We start from the raw sequence: 24952 nt of genomic DNA, 5'->3' as shown, positions 1-24952 counted from the left end.
AGTACCGGCACCTAAAGCCGAGGACAAGTCGGGTAACAACAAAAGAAAATGGGAAGCTCCCCAATCAAGCAACAACAACTTTGCCAAGAAATCTTTCACCTCCGACGGCAAGAAGGGTTATGTCGGAATTCTACCTCTTTGCAACAAATGCAACAAACATCACTTTGGCGAATGTAGTAAGCTAATTTGCCATCGGTGCCAAGGAATTGGTCATAAGGCCAACGATTGTAAAAGTGCCACTCCCGTCGCTCGAAAGTGGCCCAATGCACCAAAGACGGGCACTTGTTACGAATGTGGCCAAACGGGCCATTATAGAAATGCATGCCCGAAGAGGAAAGATAACCCCAATACGCGCGGCCGAGCTTTCAACATCAACACCGAGGAAGCCCGGGATGACACTGAACTAGTCACGGGTACGTTTCTTCTCAACAATTCTTATGTCTCTTGCTTATTCGATTTAGGTGCCGATAAATGCTTTGTATCCAAGACTTTGACTCATTCTTTTAGCACTCCACCTCTTCCATCAGATACCACTTATACCATTGAAGTGGCTAACGGGAAACTATTAAGTGCCGACACATATTACCGGGGGTGTACGTTAATCATTTTGGGTAAGGAATTTGAAATTGACTTGATACCCATGGAACTAGGAAGCTTTGATGTAATAATCGGTATGAATTGGCTAGCCAAAACGAAATCTCACATCCTTTGTGATCTTAACGCAATCCGAATCCCTATCGAGAATGGTGAACCTTTGATCGTCTATGGCGATAAGAGTTGCACCGGACTCAACCTCGTTTCGTGCCTTAAAGTTAGAAAACTACTCCGTAAGGGTTGTTTTGCGATCCTTGCCCACGTTAAGAAAGTCGAGTCCGATGAGAAGCATATCGATGATGTGCCAATTGTTAGTGACTTTTCCGATGTATTTCCCGACGAATTGCCGGGTCTTCCACCTCATCGACCGGTTGAATTTCAAATCGATCTTATTCCGGGAGCCGCACCCGTAGCACGTGCACCATATAGACTCGCTCCATCCGAAATGCAAGAATTGCAAAGTCAAATCCAAGAACTACTTGACCGTGGTTTTATCCAACCTAGCCATTCACCTTGGGGCGCTCCGATTTTGTTTGTTAAAAAGAAAGACGGATCCCTACGAATGTGCATTGATTATCGTGAACTAAATAAATTGACGGTTAAGAACCGATATCCTCTTCCCCGTATCAACAACCTCTTGAACCGTTACACGGATCTCGCGTATATTCTAAAATCGACCTTCATTCTGGTTATCATCAATTGAGGGTTAAGGGAGAAGATGTCTCCTAAACCGTTTTCCGAACTCGCTACGATAGTTATAAATTTCTTTTAGTGCCGTTCAGTTTATCTAAGGCTCCGCCCGTATTCATAGACCTCCGGAACCGCGTATGCAAACTTATCTAGACAAATCCGTTACCGTACTTATAATTGATGTTTTAAGCTATTCAAGCGGAAAGGAAAAACGAACAACGTCTCCGTCTTACGCTCGAACTCTTGAGAAAAGAGCAACTCTATGCCGAATTCTCCAAGTGAGAATTTTGGTTAAACGAAGTCCAAATTCTAAACCATGTTGTTAGTGGTCAAGGTATTACAGTAGATCTCGCAAAAAAAAAAAAAAAAAAAAAAAAAATAATTAATTTTGGAGAAACCCTCACGACTCCGACTTGTATTCGTAAAATTTTGGATCTCGCGATTATTACCAAAGATTAATTTCCAATTTTTCCGTATCGCTCGTCCTTTAACCTTGTTAACGTACTAAGGGAAAGAATTAAACATTTTTCGTGTCCGGACTTTGAACGTGATTTTTCACACCAACCTTACTAGATAAATTCGTGTGGCACAAAATGGAACTCAAATATAGAAATACTTCTACGTGAATGCCTGAAAGGCAACCCCTCTCGACTCGAAATCAAGGAAGCTGAAATTCGTTATTTTACACGGAGAATTTGAATACTTATTTATGGATCCGATCAATCTTCTCGTCATCGCGTACCACGATACATAGCTATGCTATTTCACTATTACCGTCTGATATTACTGGGACCAAAAGATAACACACAATCCAAGGATACCCCTTTCTTCTTTGACTTAACGTCCTTGTGCTTCTGTTATACGGCCAACTACTACTCAACCCCGAGCTATACAACTACGTGTACTATCTCGTTTCCCACCAAGTCTCAACATTTGGCCACTAGATGCGCGATATGGCTACCTCAAAATGTGAACTCATCCTATTCTAAGTTCTCATTTCACTCCTATCTTTTCGCTTGTACTTCCGTATACGGAAACCTTTTTATATAATTTCTCAATGGAGAGAGAGACCATTCACGTGTTACTAGTATTCGCCACGAGGGTGACTAGCCCTTACGAACATTTTTCAGTAGCCGACAAGAAACCTGTTCCAACAAACGCTTTCGAACCCTAACTAACTTGTCCAAACATATCTTAAGAAATTATATTCCAACACGGTGTATCATTGTCAATTATCCCGGATCGTAAATACTCGCTACACATCTTGTTTACAAGAAGCCTTCGGAACACGTTACAAACTTGTGCTGTCGCCTTTAGTTGATCCCTCTTACAACAGTAGTTACCACTCGCGTGTTAACGCGCACTTTTCGAAACTTTATATAACCACAAATGTTGTTCTCCTATTCGTTGGACCGAAGTAGGTGACAAGCAAATCATCAGATCCGAAATCATTCAAGAAATAACCTTTGAGATAGTTCAAGTCCGAGAAGGGCTCAAGACGGCCCGTGGTCGCCAAAGGAGTTATACCAATGTTAGATGAAAATCTCTCAAATTTAAAGTCAGTAACCGTGTAATATTGAAAACCACACCTTGGAAAGGTGTAATCCGTTTCGGGAAATCGAGGAAATTTATATCCGCAATATTGATCCTTTTGAAATCTTGGGGCGTATTGGAACCGCTTCCTACCGTTTAGAACTTCCGACTCAATTAAGTTCCCGTTTACCTTACGTTCCATGTAACAAACTTAGATACGTGTCCTGAGGAACAGGAACGTGCTATCCTTCTAGATAAACTTACTATTGATGACAACACCTCTTCGTAGAAAGACCGGTTGAAATTGTGGATCGTAAAACCAAGCCTTAATACAACATAAAACCCCGACTGTCCAAATTCGTGGGAATGCCCAAGGACGTATCTTCACTTATTCATAGCATTGACAATGCAAGGTCTCAAGGAAGAGACCTCGACCATTACTTCCAACTAAATTTCAGGACGAAATTTCTTTTAAGGTGTGGGTAATGTAACATCCCGCATTTTTCCGTTAAATTATTTTAACGCCCGTCTTTTTATTTTAATAATATCCTTCGTAACTAAATTCGTATCCTCCGTTAGCTAACATTCTTAATATTTTTCCGTTATTGGATTTTAACATCCTCCGTTAATACGCGTTTTAAAATATTCCGTTTAGGTAATTCCCGCACCCGACTACAACTTGAGGGACTTGTTTTGCCAAAACCCCAAAATGGTGACTAGCACTTGACTAGTCAACCATCTTCCACCTCCACCCACTCATTCATCCATTTCTATTTTTTTTCTTTCTTTCTTTTTTTTTCTCTCAAGAACACAAACATAAATCATCATCTAAATCCGGATCGGGAAGCAAACTTCAAAACAAATTACATATTCGTGATCCTCTCTTCATCCTCTTCGATTTGGTACCAATTTCATCCATTTTGGGTAACTTTCTAAAATCACTAATTTTCTTTAAATTCGTGTTTTTGACTTGAAATTGTGTTAGTTAGTGTCTATGGCTCGTGTATAATATGAATATATGTTTTGTTTGCTCGATTTGTTGATTTGGAGTAACTAGTATGAACTTTGAAATGGGTGTGCTTAATCTTTGATTTTGGATGATTAAATGTTGTTTAATTGTTAAAGTTCATGTATTAAATGTGTTACTAGCATCATTAGCTTCAATTTGATGTGTAGGTTGATTAAGAAAACTTCAAAAGCATGATTATTGATTTTGAGATGTTTGACAAGGGTTTGATAGTTCTTGACATGAATTTTTGGATGCTTGAATGCCATGGAATGTTAATTGTTAGTGTTTAGTTGTAATGTATGCCTCATTACCTTCAAAACGGCATATCATATGTGAGAATTGGATTCCCGAAACTCAAAATGCATTTGATGAACTTGAAAATTTGAAAATAGACTTTTATTGATCACTTGACGAGAAATCGGTTGTTGAAAATGATGTTTTTGATTGATGATACATGTTTAGTTGTGTTCCTTGTCAAAAGAGCTTTCCAACGATATAAGGTGCGAGTCCTAAGTGTTAGCGGTTTGTGTTTTATGCACAAAAAGATTTTGGATTGAGACTTGAACATTTGGGACTGGCCAGGCACCAGCACCCGGCCTTTGCCGCGGCGCGGCCTTTCCTGTCGCGGCGCGACATATAAGGGGGTCAGGTTCTGACCTCCATGTCCAAAATACGAAAAATGTTTGGCATACTACGGACCTCCGATTCACATGAAACTTGTTCTAACATGCTCATATATGATTAAAAACCTCAGAAAAATAGTTCGGGACCCGACCCGAACATGTTGACTTTTTCGTTGACTTTGACCCGACCAAGTTGACTTTTAATCAAACTTAACCAATTGTTTGTGCAATCGTTCTAACATGCTTTTATACTTGTACCTTGTATGAAACATGACAATTTGATTCACATGCTATTATGATCGAGTCTTAACGAGCCATAGGACTAATTGAACATCTTTGACCTATCGTGTTTACCGTTATTGATACAACCTATTGTTTAGGTCAAGACTAGCATTGTTCTTTGCACACGTTTACTTGTTGAAGTACTTTACTACTCGTGCACTCAAGGTGAGATCATAGTCCCACTTTTACTCTTTTTGAACTTACATTTGGGATGAGAAAACATAAACATTTCTTTACTAAGTGAACACAAGTACAGAAAAACAAACATTCTACATACGAGTTTAGAACAAAATCCTCAATTCGATTATCATTAGTTACACTTGCCGGGTGTAAGCGAGAACTTATGTTGTATGGATCCATATGGGTTTGACAAACCCTCGTTCAAACGGTTCGCTACCGTTTACGAATGAAATATATTTTCGAGAAACAGTGTATGTTCTAGCACTAAGTGATGGGGTTCAATGGAAGGAATGTTAAGCATTGATAATTGAGTGCTCGTGAAACAAACTTTTGGAATGTATTACTATTATTTCATTGATGCAAATCTTGTGGTTCACTTGTACTTACTTACTTAAACCTATGATTTCACCAACGTTTTCGTTGACAGATTTCTATGTTTTTCTCAGGTCCTTGAATGATACATGATACATGCTTCCGCTCATTATTTTGATACTTGCATTGGATGTCGAGTATATATGCATACACAGAGCGTCTTTTGACTACTTTTAAATTGTGTCGCATAAGTTTCATTTGTACTTATAACTTTGTAACGAAATTTTGTGGTGGAACCATTCTCGTAAACTTTGAACAATCTTTACATTTGAAATGAATGCGACATATCTTTTGGTCAAACGTTGTTTTAAAGACTTATGACCACGTAACGGGACCTAAGTAGACGGCGCCGTCAATGATGATTTTGTCGGGTCGCTACAATATATTACTTCTTCGAGCGTTTTTCCGCCAAAATAAAAACATTTATCACAAAGTGTCTCTACTAAATGTTCATATTTTCATCTCATTTATAATGTTCGTGAACAAAGTTTTTTCAAAAAACGAAAAAAAAAAAAAAGTTTTTGCTTCCCCCCGAATAGTTACTTCCCTCTTGATCCTACCACTATATATATATATATATATATATATATATATATATATATATATATATATATATATATATATATATATATATATATATATATATATATATATATATATATATATATATATATATATATATATTCTGAAAGGCAATGTCTTAAAGTTTTAGTTTGTGGAGATCGGACTTTAGTCTTTCCTGGAGATTCTCAAGCCTCCCGCCATTAAGAGATAAGTTATAAGTTATTTGATTTATAATAATCTTGAAATGCGATTATATACAAATTAATAATTTTATATTTAAGAGATAAATACACACATATGCATGTATTTACAAATTCCACATATATTAGCATATACTCAAACACATATAAGCGTCACATATTGACTACCTCATAAACTTGTATCTAGTATATGCATTTAACATACAACTAATATCAAACAGTAACATACAAAATCACATGTAACATTATACTTATATACACACATACATAATACATATACATATGCACATAGTCACAATATTTATACAATAATATACATTTACGTAAGATTTACTATAAATATATACTAAATACTAAGATAACAATACTAAATATATGATCAAAGACTAATAAAGAATTTGTTTGTACACATTAAAAAGTTACAAAAAAATTGTAGTACACTATATTATTTGTTTTTACAATAAAGCTAATAAAACATTAAAACATGTATAACAATTAAATAATATATATGACATTGAAATTAACTTATCAAAAAGGATAAAAGAATCAAGAAGTGTTATTCCACGTTGGATGAAGAAAAAAACTTAAAGAGAGGAATCAAGTATAAATAGAGACTAAACAAACATATCATCTTCAATAATTAAACATGTAATATCTATTAATATACATTATTTAATATAAAAACTTTAAATGTAAAGTTATTTTGTATAATAACATACTTTCTTTTTCTCTATAAATAGATATTTTATATCTTAAGAGTTGAAACAAGTTTAATTAAGCTCAAATTCGAGTTCGGGCTTAATTGAGCTCACGTTCAAGCTTAATGGAGTTTGCGTTCTAGCTTAATATAGTCCGAGTTCGAGTTTGCTCGAATTCGAGCTAAGATAGGATTATGAATTTTTTGTATTTTAAATGAACATCGTGTTCGGACATGGAAAAAATATACGAGTTTGAACTCGAACTAAAAATGAAATTTTTAATTGAACTCAATTCGAGTTTGAACTGAGTAGGAATTAAACAAGCCGAGCTCAAGTTGTTATTGTTCGATCCGAGTTCGGTTCGTTAACGGTCTTAATAGCTCATATAAAAATGGGGTAACTAAATTGTTTACTAGTGGATAATGAAAATTCTAATCTAGCTTTATCGATCACACAAGGGGCAATAGCATTATTCCTGTTCCTGGAAGACCAACAAGCAAAACCTGTCAAGTTTGCTCCAAGCTATATTTACTTATTACCCTTCAAATCCTCAAATGTTACCAACTCTTTTTACTAATTGGTTTTTGTTATGATTGTTCCAAGATTATGTTGAATACATACCGAGCTGATAACTTTGAACTTTGAAGTAAAGGAAAGCTGCTCTCACTTTATCTCATGCTTATATGTATAGTCAAATGTTTAAACGAGAACCACAAAAAATATAAAAGTGCGAGAATATATATGTGATTTAGCAGATTAATTAAGATACATTCAGATGTCCAACTTGTTTAGACATTACTTACGGGTTGTTACTTTTATTTTGCATTAAATGTTGTTTTCATATGCCTCTGTTTAAGAAGTAGTCTTTGTTTCCATGTCTTCTACAAACAACTATTTTTCAGATTAAGTAATAAATTAAGTGACAAAGAAATAACAATTTTATTTATTGAATTAAGAGATATACAAAAACAGATTGTGAAAAATAAACCGTCTCTTATTATATTAGATACTCATTAACATACATAGTACGAGTATTGAAAAGGTAGCACAATAATCTTAAAGGTAACTATAGCCAGCAATCCAACATAGATCCTTTAGGATATACAATATCATCATTAGTGTCCTAAATTTTAACTCATAGTTGCTATAACCAACAAAGGATTCTTCCTGTGGATTGTAATTCCTGTTGACTCAACCATGTCTAATTTTTCTACTCTTTCATTATTTGGGATTTTGAAGTCGAATTTATAGACCAAGTTAGCTAAAGCAAGCTTGCTAAGAGCCATAGCAAACTCAATGCCAGGACACCCCCTCCTCCCAGCGCCAAACGGGAGAAATTCATAATGAAGACCTTTGTAGTCGATATCGTTATTTAAGAACCTCTCTGGTTTAAACTCCTCAGGTTCTTCCCATGTAGCAGGATCTCTTGATATCATCCAAGCATTAATAAGTACTTGTGTTCCCGCTCCAATGTCGTACCCCATTACTTTAACATCTTTAGTTGATTCTCGAGGGAGAAGTAGTGGAAGAGGTGTGTGCAAGCGCATGCTCTCTTTCATTACAGCTTTCAGATATGAGTGTTGCATGTTCTCTAAATCATCTTCCACGATTTCAGGTTTTCCTTGGGCTATTTTCCTCAATTCTTGTTGGAGTTTTTTCATTACTCTTGGATGCCTGATTAGCTCAGATATTACCCACTCTAAACTTGTGAATGAAGTATCGCTCCCGGCAACAAACATTTCCTACAAGAGATAGAAGGTATAAACATAGTTTGTAGAATTGTGAGAAAGGTAAATCTTCTATAACTAAGCTGATAGAAGTATTAATTCACTACAAGAAACAAACTCTTTCACTATTTCACTCTTTCACTATTTCACTCTTTCACAAGGACATATCCGGACGACATACCATCCGTATAACCTTATTGTAAAATCTCGTTGTAGCATGTTTTTCTGGACTATAAGTATGAGGTTTGGAGGACGACGTGTGGGCCCCGCATTAACTTTCCAATCAATAAATCAATAATCAATAAATATTAATTAAAAGAAATGATTATATACTTTTCCGGATAAGTCGTCCAATATTTTATCACCTTTCGTGAACCGTTTTCCGGCAATTGTTCTATGTAATTTGATTTGAATTTTAAAGGCGCAAAATAAAAATAACGATTTATAACTTTTACCAAAAAATAATTATATATAATTATAATAATATAATTATATTTTTAACTCTAAAAAGTTAAAAAAAAAGGATCGCATTTTCGATTCTATTGAATTGTATTCGTTTAGTTGGTTATTAAGTAGAGGAAAATCGAACATAAGTCAGAATGATTGACTCATTAAGCCGGTGTAAATATTAGTTGTATTCCCTCTAGCTCCTTGTTAGAGGATTGTATTATTTTAATAAAAATTTTGCAGTTTTCAGAAAAAAAAAAATTTGCCGCCAAAATATAATAAAATAAAAGGTAAAGAAAATAAAATAAATTATTACTACCATTTTCAGATGACGGCCCGGGAAAATTTATGTCTTTAGGAGGAAAAAAAAGAGTCAAAAATCAAAATAAATTAAGTTTCTTGGACGACTGTTGTCCGGAATAGCTACCCCGGGAAAAAATGTCTTTTTAAGTCAAAAAGCTCTTGTGTATAAAGAAATTAAATAGTATTTTCGGAAGACATGTCATCCGAAAAATGGGTCTGAATTGGTCAACAAATTGTAAAATTTTCGCGTAGCGAGGTTTTCTCGGACGCTAATATATCATTCTGGAAAAATTGGTTTTATTGTAGAGATAAACTTACCAATATTAAAGCTTTAATGGTATCACTATGAACAGTAACATCGTTGGTCGCTTGTTCTTTTTGAACTTCCAATAACATGTCGACTACATCTTTGTCACCATCGTTTTTACCTTCGTCCTCAACCATTTTTCCATTCCTATCCAAACGATCATCAATTACACTCTGTATAAACTCATCAAAAAGTTTATGAGCTTTTCGCGCTCTTGCTTCCAAACCTCTTACTCGATCCACCCACGAAAGTGATGGAACGTAATTACCAACACTAAACGCACCTACCAATTCCGATAACTCACTCATTTGCTTTACAAGCGTCCCCTCATCGTATTTCCTTCCCAAAACTGACCGACATAAGACATCATTTGTGAGCGTCAAAAGAATCTCGCTCAAGTCAATTACAGAACCTAAACTACTTCGAATCTTATTAATCATAAGATTCGTCTCATCTTCTCTCACACGTCTAAAAAATTGAACTTTTTTCGAACTTAACAGATGGAGAACGTATATGCTCTTTGACTGCCTCCAATAGTCTCCATAAGGAGCAAATGAGACAGTTTTACCACCATAACTTATTATGCTTGAAATGTTCAGTTGAGGCCTGCTTGAGAATATTACGTCATAAGTTTTCATGATTTCTTGGGCTGCTTCTGCTGATGATGCAATGAGCACAGGCACACTTCCTAGATGAAGCAACATGAGTGAACCATGTTTATGGGCTAACACTTTAAGTGAGCGATGAGGGGCTGAGCCTAGTTGGTGCAGGTTTCCAATGATTGGAAGCCTCATTGGAGATGGTGGTGAGTTTTTCTTGGTTTTTGGATATAAATAAATCCATGTAAAAACAATCAAAATAGATAAGGAAATAAAAACTTCAAAAGATAAAGATGGAAGCATGGCTCAGATAATTTTAACTATTTAACAAGCTTTAGTTGATCTTTATGGTATAAATCTTTAAACATTGTCGATATAAGAGGCATTATATAGATGCTAATATGCCAAGTCAGCTCTAAATATAAATGCCAACTATCCAAAAATCTTAAAACCACTTTTAATAGTGATGGTCCCACTTCTTTTTAGTTATTTTATTATTTTGTTTAATTAATTAGCTTGAGCTCTTAAAATTTTAAACGAGCCTAGCTCGAGCTTAGTCAAGCGCGGGCATGACTCGGCTTGTTTACACCTCTAAATGTATGTGTGTCACTTTGTTGAAAAGGTAAAATCAAACAGAGTGTGAAAGACTAAAAGTTTTGGGACGTATGTGTTCAATAAAAATCAAATTTTATTATGATCTAAAAAATAATTACATAATCATAATATACAAACGAGTTGATCTCGGGTTGAGCTAGAGTTTGTACATTGTCAAACGTGCCGAGCTCGAACTTAATATACTAAGCTCGAAACGAGCCGCACTCTAGCTTGAGCTCTTAGAAATTTAAACGAGCCTAGCTCGAGCTTAGTCGAGCTCGGGCATGACTCGGCTCGTTTACACCTCTAAATGTATGTGTGCACTTTGTTGAAAAGGTAAAATCAAATAGAGTGAAGGACTGAAAATTTGAGGATGTACGTGTTCAACAAAAATCAAGTTGAGTGTTACAAAATGTGAATACACAAAGAGATAAGATCTCGATCTCCTGCATCTAGAGTGGAATGAAACAACAAAGAATAAGATGATCAACCAGTTTCCTGCTCAAATTCGTCGCCTTCAGATTGTTCTGCATTGTCAGCATCGTCATCATCATCATTTGCATCGTTATCAAAGTCTTCTTTGTCCATTTCGAGTGTCGTCTTCCCTATCACAGTCTGGTTGCTATCTATTTTCCTGATCTCGTTACACTGCAAACACAAATGTGTTCTCAACTTTTTCAATGGCGACCAAAATGAGAGGATTATACGTTTTTTATAGTATTAATTAATTCAAAAAACTAAAAAGGGCCACAAGATATATCAGTCTTATAAATATGTAAATTCAAGCACAAATGCATGAGGCTTAATTAGATTCATAATCTCTACGTTAAAAGCTAGATTTATGTATTTTGTATAATATATAATTCTGCACATCTTGTAGCTTTATATGTAGAAATGTGTTTTCCATAGGATTTTAATTTTGTTTGTTTTTCGATTTTAACCGAACCTAATTCAAATTCTGTTTTCGATCAGTTCGATTTTGATGCAGTTTTCGTTGAGTTTGAAAATATGAATTCGATTTTTCGCTTTGATTTCGATTTTTCTTCCCTTTTGAAACCAATTAAATAAATGGAGGAAACTAGGGTTCCTCACATACCAATTTCTCACAATTAATCATAACTCTAAGATAGACCCTTTGTTAATACGAATTGAGATTTACAGTATTATGTCGACTAATTTCTATCTATCTATTATTATAAGTAAAATGATGATATAATGATAATATGATATATGATATGAATGATGATGATAGTGATACAACCAAATTAGGTGGAAAACAACAAGTACGGACCTTATGATCGAAATCGGATTCCTCCATCGCTAGAAGAAGCTCCTCACTATGAGGCAGAGGCCATTGCGGAGTTAGAAGAAACGACGTCGTAATCAATCTCGTTGAACACGGATATTGCTTCATGAATCCCGGAAACTGCATCAGTTTTTTATTTAATTTTTCGATTTTGCAGGCGACAACCGGTTACTGTTTCAACTATCAAGGAAAATGGCAAGTCCTAATGGGCTGGGCTTTCTTTTGATCATTGTTGGCCCATTAGTAAATTGAAAAGCAATAAAGATTGTTTGATTGGTTTTTAACGGACGTTAGTTTCAAGATCATTCGTGAAATAGATTGATAAATGGAGAAACAAGGTCAAAAAAATTAAAAAAGTCACATATGGTGTTTGATACAAAGTTTAGGAACTAACGTCGTAATTTTGTCTAAGAAAAACAAATCTTAATTCAAACATGTACCGTGATTTTCCATTAAAGGATGTTGTGGTGTAGTTCCACTCAAGTAAAAGTTATTTTATGAACCTATTTTATCTCATAAACGTCGAACAAAACATTTATGGTCATTCTTACACTGTTACACTTCAATATGTACAATAAAAAACACTAAAAAAATTCGAGGGTACATTTAGCAATGCTAGAATAAGCTTCAATTCAGTATTTTCATATGATCCGATTAATAACAGTGGATTATATGATGAATATATCATATTGAAGATGATATGAACAAGTACACAGATCTGAATGAACTGAAATTGTTTATTGTGACGACCCGGAAAATTTTGACTAATTTTAAATCAAACTCTCGATACGATTTAATATTTTTGACACGATAAGGAAAGTCTGTAATGTTGAGTCTCAAAAATTTTGAACTGTTTCATATATTCATTTGACTTTCGACCATTCCCGACGATTCACGAACAACTATTTGTAAATAGATATGTATATATATATATATATATATATATATATATATATATATATATATATATATATATATATATATATATATATATATATATATATATATATAATTTATGATGTAATCGTTAAAATTAATAATGTAAAATAAAATAATATATAATAATTATTATTTAAAATATATTTATATATAAATAAAGTATATTAAATATATGTTTTGTGATTTCGAATCTATTTAGTAACGACAGTAACACTCAATTGTCATTCGATTGATAGAGAGCAAGTTAAAATCAAACTTATATGATTTTAAAAATAAACGGTGATCCGAAAATGAGTTATATGAATCATAGGACTATTAAAAATATATTTAGAAGCTAAATAATAAATTTTAACACTTTTTATATTTTACTTAGGATTGAGCGCTAATGATCGATCAACTTTTATTGATTAATTATCTAATGACTAAAATAAATAATTATATTTAATGTAAAAATTTGGTATTTTTTTGAATAATTTTTACCCGCCACTGATTAAACGACGGAGATCGAAATAGGCGACGACTAACCTAATCACACGTTTATTATTATTATTATTATATTATATTATTATATATGTTTCTGTCTCAAATGATCGAATTAAAAGTGGATTTTACTGTTTTGCATTCTTGACTAAATTTACCATGTTATTGTATCATATATGCATGATATGCATACACTCATCCACTAACTCAAATCCAAAAACCCACTTGATCAATCATCACCTTTGTAATTCATATCATATTTATGTTTTCTATCTGATTCATGAACCCCACAATATTCTATTTCTCCTTTTCTTATTTCCTGTCAAATTCATTGTCACTGTTTTTGTTTACAATCCATTCCACTATCTATCTAAAGTTAAATGCTAGATGCTCTATCTATATATACATACAAGATGGATTACTTTATGTTTTAAATCCCTTTCACCCACTAGCCAACTTTTGTTTTTCTCACTATCCAATTCTACATATAATTGGTAGAAGTGGAAATTTAAAAAGGGGCACCATATGTCACAGGTTACAAATATCACAAATCTTAAATTCATCCAAGTTTTTATATACACATATAGAGAACATATTTACATATATAAAATATATGAGTACTATATACCACTGTCATTTTATTTTTATTCTTTTTGTCCACCTTCAAGGTCGCCATCCTTCACCACCCTGCACAACCATCATCACACATCAAGAGCAACCATCTTACTCAACTACAAACTACACCACTCACCCACTTCGATTAACCACCTACTCGATGTATATTGTTTCTGTTTCAAATGGAATCAAAACAATCATCACTTCTTTCTTGATTGTTTCTTCTTCGTGAACCTCAAAACCATCACAAACATCAATTCTTTAAACTCGACCTACTGCTACCTTGTTTCTGTTTCATAATGAAATAACCTGCAATCATCGTGAGTAAACAAACACTTATCTGAGCTAATTTGAAATCCGTTGTATTGATAATTGTGGCCGCTCTTTTCCTGTCTGCTCGAACAGCCCACGAGAACCCCACAAGTAAACTTGCTGTAAGTTCCTGCTGCTACTCTTCTTCTTCCTACTGCCTTCGTTTATCTGTTTCTGTCCAAAAACATCACTATAACAAACCTGCAACATAACCGAACACATTTCAACTATTGTGGTACGTTTTCTGTTTATGATTAGAACAAAACAATCAAACCATTCTTAATCACCATCATCTATATATATCATTATTAACAAGAACCATAACAAAAATCCATTACCTGATCACTGTTCTGTTTCGATTTTAAACCAAAAACTGATCACCATTTTCATCGAACTCTTACTTGTTGCTGCTACAACCTGCTGTCCAATCCTAATTGAAGCAAGACACCACCTATGTTCGACAACTACTGCTGTTTTCTGTTTTTTTCGACCAAAACAAACATCATCACAATCAAACATCACCAACACTAATCGTTGTAAACTGAACTGCAACTGTTCGATACAAGCATCACTTCCAGTTACATGTTGTAGCAAAGAACCAAACTATAACAGTCATCTCCAAAATTGTAATTAACTATTGTTGTTCGTCCTTAATTCTGAGCGAATGAGGAACAATTGAGACCATTATTGTTGTTACACTAAATCAACACCCACCAAGAACACCATGTATTACTATTTATGTTTGATCTAAATTAAAAAGTATATATATATATATATATATATATATATATATATATATATATATATATATATATATATATATATATATATATAGAGATGAAGGAAGTAAGAGAATATCAATGAACTGATTACTTACTCAATCAATTGATGAATTGATTTCTTAATCGATTGATGATGACGGCGATTAACGATGATGATAGAGACTGATGATGACATTGAACGATGATGTTGATGAATCGATGGCCTACTAAATATTTATCGATTGTTTAATTGATGAATCGAAGAACACATGAACCATGATCTTTCTCCTGCGTGTTTGTTTATGCTATCCTCGATCTGTTTGAGCCGCCATTAAATGCAGATCCACTCTTTATTAGGTAGATTATTATTATTATTATTATTATTATTATTATTATTATTATTATTATTATTATTATTATTATTATTATTATTATTATTATTATTATTATTATCATTATTAAAAATATCAATTTTATTAAAATTATCGTTATTATTAAAACTATCATTATTATTATTATTATTATTATTATTATTAGAATTATCATTACTTTTATCATTGTTATTTCTATTATCATTATTATTATTATTTTTAACATTAATATTATTATTTTTAACATTATTATTATGAGTGTCATTATTATTATTATTATTATAACGATGTTATTATTATCAAAACTACTATTAATATTATTATTATTATTATTACAATAAAAATTAATTATATATAAATATATTTAACAAAAACTATATTAATATTCTTATAATAAATATTAGTTATTTATTTAAAAGCTTATATAAAATAAATATATTAATTAAGTTATTAACAAAACACATAATTTATTAAGATAACATTTATATCACTAATAATATATAAATTTGTTCAATTAAAATTATATGTGTTAATATATATAATTGATATAGGTTCGTGAATCCGAGACCAACCCTGCATTTGTTCAGTGCCGTCGTATGCATATTTTTACTACAAAATATCGTATTGTGAGTTTCATTTGCTCCCATTTTAAATGCTTTTGCAATATATATTTTTGGGACTGAGAATACATGCTCTTTTATAAATGTTTGACGAAATAGACACAAGTACTCGAAAATTACATTATATGGTTGGATTATCGAAATCGAATATTGCCCAAGTCTGGTAACGTAAGAATTAGAGAAATGGCCCCTAATTGACGCGAATCCTAAAGATATATCTATTGGGCCTAACAACCCTCATTCATGTATATGGATGGCTTTAGTACTTCGAGATTATTATTATACAGACGTCGATGTCTGTGGAGATATTCTATGCATTATGGTTAATGTCGGTTACCAGGTGTTCAATCCATATGAATGATTTTTATGCAGATGGCTATATGCATGCATGATGTTTATGAGAAATTGAAATATGAAATCTTGTGGTCTATTAAAATTATGAAAATGATTGATTACGATAAACTAATGAACTCACCAACCTTTTGGTTGACACTTGAATGCATGTTTATTCTCAGGTTTGAAAGAAATCTTCCGCTGTGCATTTGCTCATTTTAAAGATATTACTTGGAGTCATTCATGGCATATTTCAAAAGATGTTGCATTCAAGTCGTAGAGTTCAATAAAGATTATTATTAAGTAAATGACAGATTAAGTCATTATAGTTTGGATATATTATGAATTGGTATGCATACCTGTCATCTTTCGATGAAATGAAAGTTTGTCTTTTAAAAACGAATGTAATGTTTGTAAAATGTATCATATAGAGGTCAAATTCTTCGCAATGTATCCATATGTTATTGTATTCATCCTTATGGATCAGGATGGGTCGTCTCATTTATTGAATCTGAATTTGTGATTTGCACAATGAAATCCTATAGCCAATGGATTAATCTAACTTAGATTAATCCAAGGCTTTCAACAATCAATTCGATTAGGATCAAATTGATAGTGACAGCTAAACTCAAGTCTCTCGATGTGTTTGAGAGAGTTTGGGAAAAATGCCTTGAAGGTGTGTGTAATTGTGAGCTATGGGAGGAAGTCTAAAGCATTCTTAGGATGTGACTTAGTATTTATACTCATACTAATTCACTAACAATTTAGCACACAAACACTAAGCCTAGCAAACTCATCCCTTAATCAATCACTAATCTATATATATATATATATATATATATATATATATATATATATATATATATATATATATATATATATATATATATATATATATATATATATATATATATATTATTAGGAATTTATATTCCTAACAACGTTTGTTTATCTTAATTAAATGATTATGTGCTAAATGATAAACTATTAAGCGCGTTTGTTTCCAATCTGTGAATGACATATGATGTTAAGTGGTTCAGCATTTATTGCTGAAACATTCAGAGTTGTAACACTCTATTAATCATTAGGCAGTTAGGCACCTAAGTTTTCAATAATATCCTACTTAAATCATACATTTAATACGGAGTAACATTTATCAAGCATTTATTTTGAGTTTTTTAATCACTAGAACTTGTGCTTGAGTGGTACCCTAAGGTTCTTGGATTTCGAAAGGTCTTGGGTTCTCTGTACGGATTGATATCTGTGTTGGAGTTATTGGGAACATCCTTAATACGTTTTTCTGTGTGTATAATATGATCGCAAATATTGTTAATACCTCTTTGGATAATTCTAAAACGATTGTTCTAAATATTTTTTGAGTATTTAATATACTCCGTATTTCTTTTCTCGGCTTATGTTAAAACGATTAAATATGCGTGGGGAAATAACGGTTAATATTTTTTTAATTAAATAGAATGTAAACTTGAAAGGCATGTGCGTCGCACATGCTATCAGAATATAAAATTATCGTTCTTAAACCCTAACTTCAATTTTCTCCCTGAGCGATTACGACTCATCATCTTTGTTTCATCTGCTGTGGCTGTTCATAGATTACATTAATCCTCATCTTCGTCATCGCGAAGATGCTCTTCACTGCTGTAACGTGAAATGCCACGTTCATATTAATTATAAACGTTTCATATTAATTGGTTTCTTTGCGAGGTTTTGACCTCTATATGAGACGTTTTTCAAATCTTGCATTCGTTTTTAAAAACAACCATAACCTTTATTATTGAATAAAGGTCTTAATGACATAATTTAGATTGTCTATCAAAGACAATCTCCTCAAATAAATAAGTTTTTACACAACCCATTACAATATGATCAAATATATTACAACAAATACTCCGAATGCAAGTTTAAACAATATAAACAATTATGCCGACTCCAAATCTTGACCTTGGGTTGGCATACGACAGCAGAAGCGTTTTTAATATTCACCTGAGAATAAACATGCTTAAAACATCAACAAAAATGTTGGTGAGTCATAGGTTTAATTTCTATATAATAATCATAACATTTAATAAGCCACAAGATTTCATTTAATTAAATGCGCAGGATCATTACAACTGCAAAAAAATCATTCATATGATGAGTCGCCTGGTAACCGACCTTAACATAGAGCGCTTAAGATATCTGGCATCATACATTACACTATTCAAATGTATGACAAGAACCCTTCGAAGTACTAAAGCATTTCCACTATTCGAAAATGGGGGTGGTTGGTGCCCGTAGATCTACCTTTAGGATTCGCGTCAATTAGTGTTTTTCACTAATTCTTAGGTTACCAAGCATAATAATAATAAGTACAGATATCCGGTATAACAAAACAGTCGTAGAATGTAGTTTCATGAACTTGTGCTTATTTTGTAAAACATTTATAAATTTGCATGTATTCTCATCCCAAAATAATTTAGATTGTAAAAATGGGACTATAACTCACTTGTGATGATTTCCGAATAGATGGTGATAAGACTTGGCCTTTTGACAAATTCACGAACCTAATAATAATATTCTTGTGTCAAGATATATATATATATATATATATATATATATATATATATATATATATATATATATATATATATATATATATATATATATATATATATATATATATATAATTAATATTCCATACTTATGATACTTGTGATAATTTTAATTGTCCATTGTTAGTAGTCCAACGTTCGTAGTCCAATAGTCCAATAGTCCAACAGTATAAATATAAATATAAATATAAATGCGTTTATTGTTTTAGGATTCACTAACACTATAATATATTGTCTTAATATAATAAGACACATAATATGTATATTGTCTGAAGCAATCCGCGACCCATTGTATACATGTCTCAGGCTCGATCACAACTCAAAGTATATAATATTTTGGAATTCACTTCGACCCACAGCTAACTCGAAATTACTGCCAATGGTGTCTTATAGTTCGTTCCAATAATATATATAGAAGAAATCAAAATGATATGTCAAAACGCTGTATACGGATCCACGGTGATCAAGTCATATATATATATGGTGCCTTACGATCTTTATTAAGACTATAATATATTGTCGTAGAACTTAATCACGACTATTATAAATTGTATTTCCATAAGTTCGGGAATAAGACATGTATAAATACATATAGGATACAAGGTAAGTTAGCTAGGATAAGGTTAGCATCCATTTTTATTAATCAAAACCGTAGCTAAAAACAAGCAAAAATATCCAATTTTGTTTTACCCATAATTTCTTCGTTACAAATCCATTTTGAGTGATTCGAGTTGCCATGGTTTCATATCGAACTCAACATTATTAATCTTAACAAAAAAATTATAGGTTTATAGTCAAAAATACAGCTTAGGTGTCAAATAAGAGAAGATAGTCATATCCGTCGTAAGAACGACATCTTGATGACCCTTTTGAAAAACATACTTCCACTTAGAGTTTAACCATGGATTTTGGATATATTTCATATCCATATAAAATAAGATTTTTCACCAAAGGAAATCTTTTAATTCAAAGTTTAAGATAGGTTTTTAAAATTAAACCCAAAACAGCCCCCGATGATCTATGACGGCGTATGTTCAGTTTTAAGGTGTTCTTCGTGTTTACAAGTTTTATATCCTTATGTTAGCTTGACATACTATCATAATACATGTGTTGAAGTATTTTAAAAGTCAAGTTAGAAGGATTAAGTTTATTTGCAAACAAGTTTAGAAATAATCTAAACTATGTTCTTGTTGTTATTAGTTATAACTCAAAATAAGATAGCTATATGGATATGAATCGAAAAAGATTATGAATAAGGTGACTACCTCAAATTAAATGAACAAAGTTGCTGAGAAAATAAGATGATAAGCTTGTGATCAAAGATATCCTTGATGACTTGTAATCCTTAGAGTGGAATCATAGAATGAACAAAAGTTTGAATAAGATTTCTATCTTGAATTAAGATAGTTATAAGTATATGAATTGAACCAAAGCTTATATATAATTCTTACCTTGATAAAGAGGAGTAGATGAGTTAACAAAGTGTTTTTGAAGCTAGTTTATGATAAAAGTGAATGAAGATTTTCTAGTACTTGAAGTATGTGTGTTTAAAGAGTGTTTAAAGAGTAAGAAATGGAGAGAATACTTGGAGTTCTTGTGTGTGAGTATTATGAGAGTGAAGGTAAGTTAAATAGCTGATATGAATGAGTAAAAAGAGTGTTAAAAGTCGTGGTTCATGCATATGGTTAAGAGACTTTATCAAAATTTGGAATATAGCATAATAATGCAAACTAGAAGTTAAATGTTGGTTCCCACAAATCTCCATCATGTTTATCCTTGTCTTGTGACTCATAGGGCTGCTAAGGAGGCTATAATTGGTATTTCATATTGGTATATACTCATAGTATTTAAGCATGGAAGCTGGGTATGATACGGGTGTAAATACCAAATGAATACGAATAGAATTCTTGATGGAATTGAATGAGATTATGAGTATAGCTATCTTTGTTGAGTATAAGTATGTTAGTATATATGTTTAAGTTCTTCAAAAGTGTATTAATACATATTAATACAATACATATACATACATTTTAATTTAGAAGTTATTACAACGTTAATCGTTATATATATGTATATAATCTTGAAGTCTTTAAGTTAGTAATCTCATTTTATGTATATAACCAATTGTTATTATATTTAATGAGATACTTAAATATCATTTTATCAAATCATAAGTATATATATATATATCCATATATACATCATTATATAATTATTTCGAGTTATGACGTTCGTGAATCGTCAGACAAACTGGGTGGCCAAACATTTGTATAAAATTCATTTCAAATAACCAAATCTTAATGAGTTTGATTGCTTAACATGTTGAAAACATTAATTATATGTAGTGACCCGAACTTTTCCATGTTTATATATATATTAAATGAAATTGTTATTTACATGATTAAGTGTTTCCAACATGTTAAACAATCAAACTTGTTAAGACTTGATTAATTGAAATAGGTTTCATATAGACAATTGACCACCCAAGTTGACCGGTGATTCACGAACGTTAAAACTTGTAAAAACTATATGATAACATATATAAGGATATATATATATATATATATATTTAACATGATATTATGATAAGTAAACATATCATTAAGTATATTAACAATGAACTACATATGTAAAAACAAGACTACTAACTTAATAATTTTGAAACGAAACATATATGTAACGATTATCGTTGTAACGACATTTAATGTATATATATATCATATTAAGAGATATTTATACATCATAATATCATGATAATATAATAATTTAAAATCTCATTTGATATTATAAACATTGGGTTAACAACACTTAACAAGATCGTTAACCTAAAGGTTTCAAAACAACACTTACATGTAACGACTAATGATGACTTAACGACTCAGTTAAAATGTATATACATGTAGTGTTTTAATATGTATTCATACACTTTTGAAAGACTTTAAGACACTTATCAAAATACTTCTACTTAACAAAAATGCTTACAATTACATCCTCGTTCAGTTTCATCAACAATTCTACTCGCATGCACCCGTATTCGTACTCGTACAATACACAGCTTTTAGATGTATGTACTATTGGTATATACACTCCAATGATCAGCTATTAGTAGCCCATGTGAGTCACCTAACACATGTGGGAACCATCATTTGGCAACTAGCATGAAATATCTCATAAAATTACAAAAATATGAGTAATCATTCATGACTTATTTACATGAAAACAAAATTACATATCCTTTATATCTAATCCATACACCAACGACCAAAAACACCTACAAACATTTTAATTCTTCAATTTTCTTCATCTAATTGATCTCTCTCAAGTTCTATCTTCAAGTTCTAAGTGTTCTTCATAAATTCTAAAAGTTCTAGTTTCATAAAATCAAGAATACTTCCAAGATTGCAAGTTTACTTCCAAGTTTTCTAAATCCATTCCAAGTAATCATCCAAGATCAAGAAACCTTTGTTACTTACAGTAGGTTATCTTTCTAATATAAGGTAATAATCATATTCAAACTTTAATTCAATTTCTATAACTATAACAATCTTATTTCGAGTGGAAATCTTACTTGAAATTGTTTTCGTATCATGATTCTGCTTCAAGAACTTTCAAGCCATCCAAGGATCCTTTGAAGCTAGATCTATTTTTCTCATTTCCAGTAGGTTTATCCAAGGAACTTGAGGTAGTAATGATGTTCATAACATCATTCGATTCATACATATAAAGCTATCTTATTCGAAGGTTTAAACTTGTAATCACTAGAACATAGTTTAGTTAATTCTAAACTTGTTCGCAAATAAAAGTTAATCCTTCTAACTTGACTTTTAAAATCAACTAAACACATGTTATATATCTATATGATATGCTAACTTAATAATTTAAAACCTGGAAACACGAAAAACACCGTAAAACCGGATTTACGCCGTCGTAGTAACACCGCGGGCTGTTTTGGGTTAGTTAATTAAAAACTATGATAAACTTTGATTTAAAAGTTGTTATTCTGAGAAAATGATTTTTATTATGAACATGAAACTATATCCAAAAATTATGGTTAAACTCAAAGTGGAAGTATGTTTTCTAAAATGGTCATCTAGACGTCGTTCTTTCGACTGAAATGACTACCTTTACAAAAACGACTTGTAACTTATTTTTCTGACTATAAACCTATACTTTTTCTATTTAGATTCAGAAAATAGAGTTCAATATGAAACCATAGCAATTTGATTCACTCAAAACGGATTTAAAATGAAGAAGTTATGGGTAAAACAAGATTGGATAATTTTTCTCATTTTAGCTACGTGAAAATTGGTAACAAATCTATTCCAACCATAACTTAATCAATTTGTATTGTATATTATGTAATCTTGAGATGTAACATCCCGCCTTTTTCCGTTAAAATTATTTTAACACTGTCTTTTTTTTTTAAATAATATCTTTCGTTATTTATATTCGTAGATTCCGTTAACAAACGTTCATAATATTCTCGTTATTTAATTATAACATCACTCGTTTACACGAGCGTTTTTAAAATATTCGTTTGGTTAATTCCCGCACCCGCTTTGAAACTTGAGGGACTAAACTTGCCAAGAGGGCAAAGAGATGACTAGGTCAACTAGTCAACCTTCACCCTCCTCCATTCATTTCAACCTCCCCATTTCATTACTTCCATTTTTATTCTCTCAAAACCTCAAACACAAAATCATCATCTAAATTCGGTTTAGGGAGCTAGCAACAAAACAAATTACATATTTGGAATCCTCTCTTCATCCTCTACAATTTGATACCAACTTCATCTCGTTTGGGTAACATTTCTAAAACTCTAATTTTCTTTAAATTCGTGTTTTTGACTTGAAATTGTGTTAGTTAGTGTCTATGGCTCGTGTATAATATGAATATATGTTTTGTTTGCTCGATTTGTTGATTTAGAGTAACTAGTATGAACTTTGAAATGGGTGTGCTTAATCTTTGATTTTGGATGATTAAATGTTGTTTAATTGTTAAAGTGCATGTTTTAATTGTGTTACTAGTATCATTAGCCACATTTTGATGTGTAGGTTGATTAAGAAAACTTCAAAAACCCGATTAATGATTTTGTGATGTTTGACTAGGGTTTGATAGTTCTTGACATGAACTTTTGATGCTTGAATGCCATGAAATGTTAATTGTTAGTGTTTAGTAGTAATGTATGCTTCATTACCTTCAAAACGGCATATCGTATGTGTAAATTGGATTCCCGAATCATAAAATACGTTTTACGAACTTGAAACTTTGAAAATAAACCTTTCTTGATCAATTGACGAGTTTTCGGTTATTGTAAATGATGTTTTTGCTTGATGAAAAGTGGGTAGTTGTATTCCTTGTCAAAATACCTTTCCGATGATATAAGATACATGTTCTAATTGTTTGCGGATCATGAAATATGTTAATTTGAGTTTTGGTTCGTGACTTGGACCATTTTTCTGCAAACTGCATGTTTCCCAGGTATTGCGCGCCGCGCATATACCCGCGCGCCGCGCAGAATTAGAAATCCCAGATGTTTGCCTTCGTGGTTAAGTTCTGACCAGAATTTACACTTGGGTGCGCGCCGCGCAACCCATTGCGCGCCGCGAATATGCCCAGCTCATTTTTGTTTTTATTTTTCCTTTCATAAAATGTTTCCCGCTTAACCGTAACTCCGATTAACATGAAACTTGGCCATTCTGCTCATAAATGATTTCTCATCATGGGAAAATTGTCGGATACCCGACCCGACCCCGTTGACTTTGACTTTGACCAAGTTTGACTTTTAGTCAAACTTAACCAAACGATTATACAATCGTTCTAACATACTTAACTACTTGTATCGTGCATGAAACTTGAAAAATTGATTCACATGCTATATTAA

General features: G+C 32.1%; 3 protein-coding genes across 3 annotated transcripts in view; all 3 read right to left on the bottom strand.

The window, feature by feature from the left end:
• Positions 1-7743: 7743 nt before the first annotated feature.
• On the bottom strand, positions 7744-10472 carry LOC139847743 (3-beta-hydroxylase-like). Its single transcript, XM_071837465.1, has 2 exons — positions 9541-10472; positions 7744-8487 (listed from the first exon to the last, which is right to left on the bottom strand). Exons 1-2 carry the CDS (start codon positions 10429-10431, stop codon positions 7876-7878), a joined length of 1503 nt encoding a protein of 500 aa, XP_071693566.1. The 5' UTR covers positions 10432-10472; the 3' UTR covers positions 7744-7875.
• Positions 10473-10796: 324 nt separating this feature from the next.
• Positions 10797-12165, bottom strand: LOC139846532 (uncharacterized). The gene is made up of 2 exons (XM_071836014.1): positions 12014-12165; positions 10797-11370 (listed from the first exon to the last, which is right to left on the bottom strand). The coding sequence occupies exons 1-2, from the start codon at positions 12152-12154 to the stop codon at positions 11209-11211; spliced, it is 303 nt and encodes a 100-aa protein (XP_071692115.1). The 5' UTR covers positions 12155-12165; the 3' UTR covers positions 10797-11208.
• A 1926-nt stretch (positions 12166-14091) lies between these two features.
• Positions 14092-24952, bottom strand: part of LOC139848571 (3-beta-hydroxylase-like) — a 43567-nt gene continuing 32706 nt past the window's right edge. The window contains exons 4-7 of the mRNA XM_071838297.1: positions 14721-14977; positions 14466-14618; positions 14345-14371; positions 14092-14134 (exon numbers count right to left, since the gene is read on the bottom strand). Of these exons, the coding sequence (XP_071694398.1) occupies positions 14092-14134; positions 14345-14371; positions 14466-14618; positions 14721-14977 (480 nt within the window). The remainder of the gene's footprint in view (positions 14135-14344; positions 14372-14465; positions 14619-14720; positions 14978-24952) is intronic.

Source organism: Rutidosis leptorrhynchoides, chromosome 5, assembly GCF_046630445.1.
Source record: "Rutidosis leptorrhynchoides isolate AG116_Rl617_1_P2 chromosome 5, CSIRO_AGI_Rlap_v1, whole genome shotgun sequence".
Taxonomy (NCBI): domain Eukaryota; kingdom Viridiplantae; phylum Streptophyta; class Magnoliopsida; order Asterales; family Asteraceae; genus Rutidosis; species Rutidosis leptorrhynchoides.
This window is presented reverse-complemented; position numbering and strand designations above follow the sequence as displayed.

Bases quoted from the DNA above. Each gene is read 5' to 3' on its own strand.
- LOC139847743 (XM_071837465.1), bottom strand. From the start codon at position 10,431: ATGCTTCCATCTTTATCTTTTGAAGTTTTTATTTCCTTATCTATTTTG. The intron at 8,488-9,540 runs GTAAGTTTATCT...TATCTCTTGTAG, and splicing joins CCATTAAAGCTTTAATATTG to GAAATGTTTGTTGCCGGGAG.
- LOC139846532 (XM_071836014.1), bottom strand. From the start codon at position 12,154: ATGCAGTTTCCGGGATTCATGAAGCAATATCCGTGTTCAACGAGATTG. The intron at 11,371-12,013 runs GTCCGTACTTGT...TTGTGTTTGCAG, and splicing joins AATCCGATTTCGATCATAAG to TGTAACGAGATCAGGAAAAT.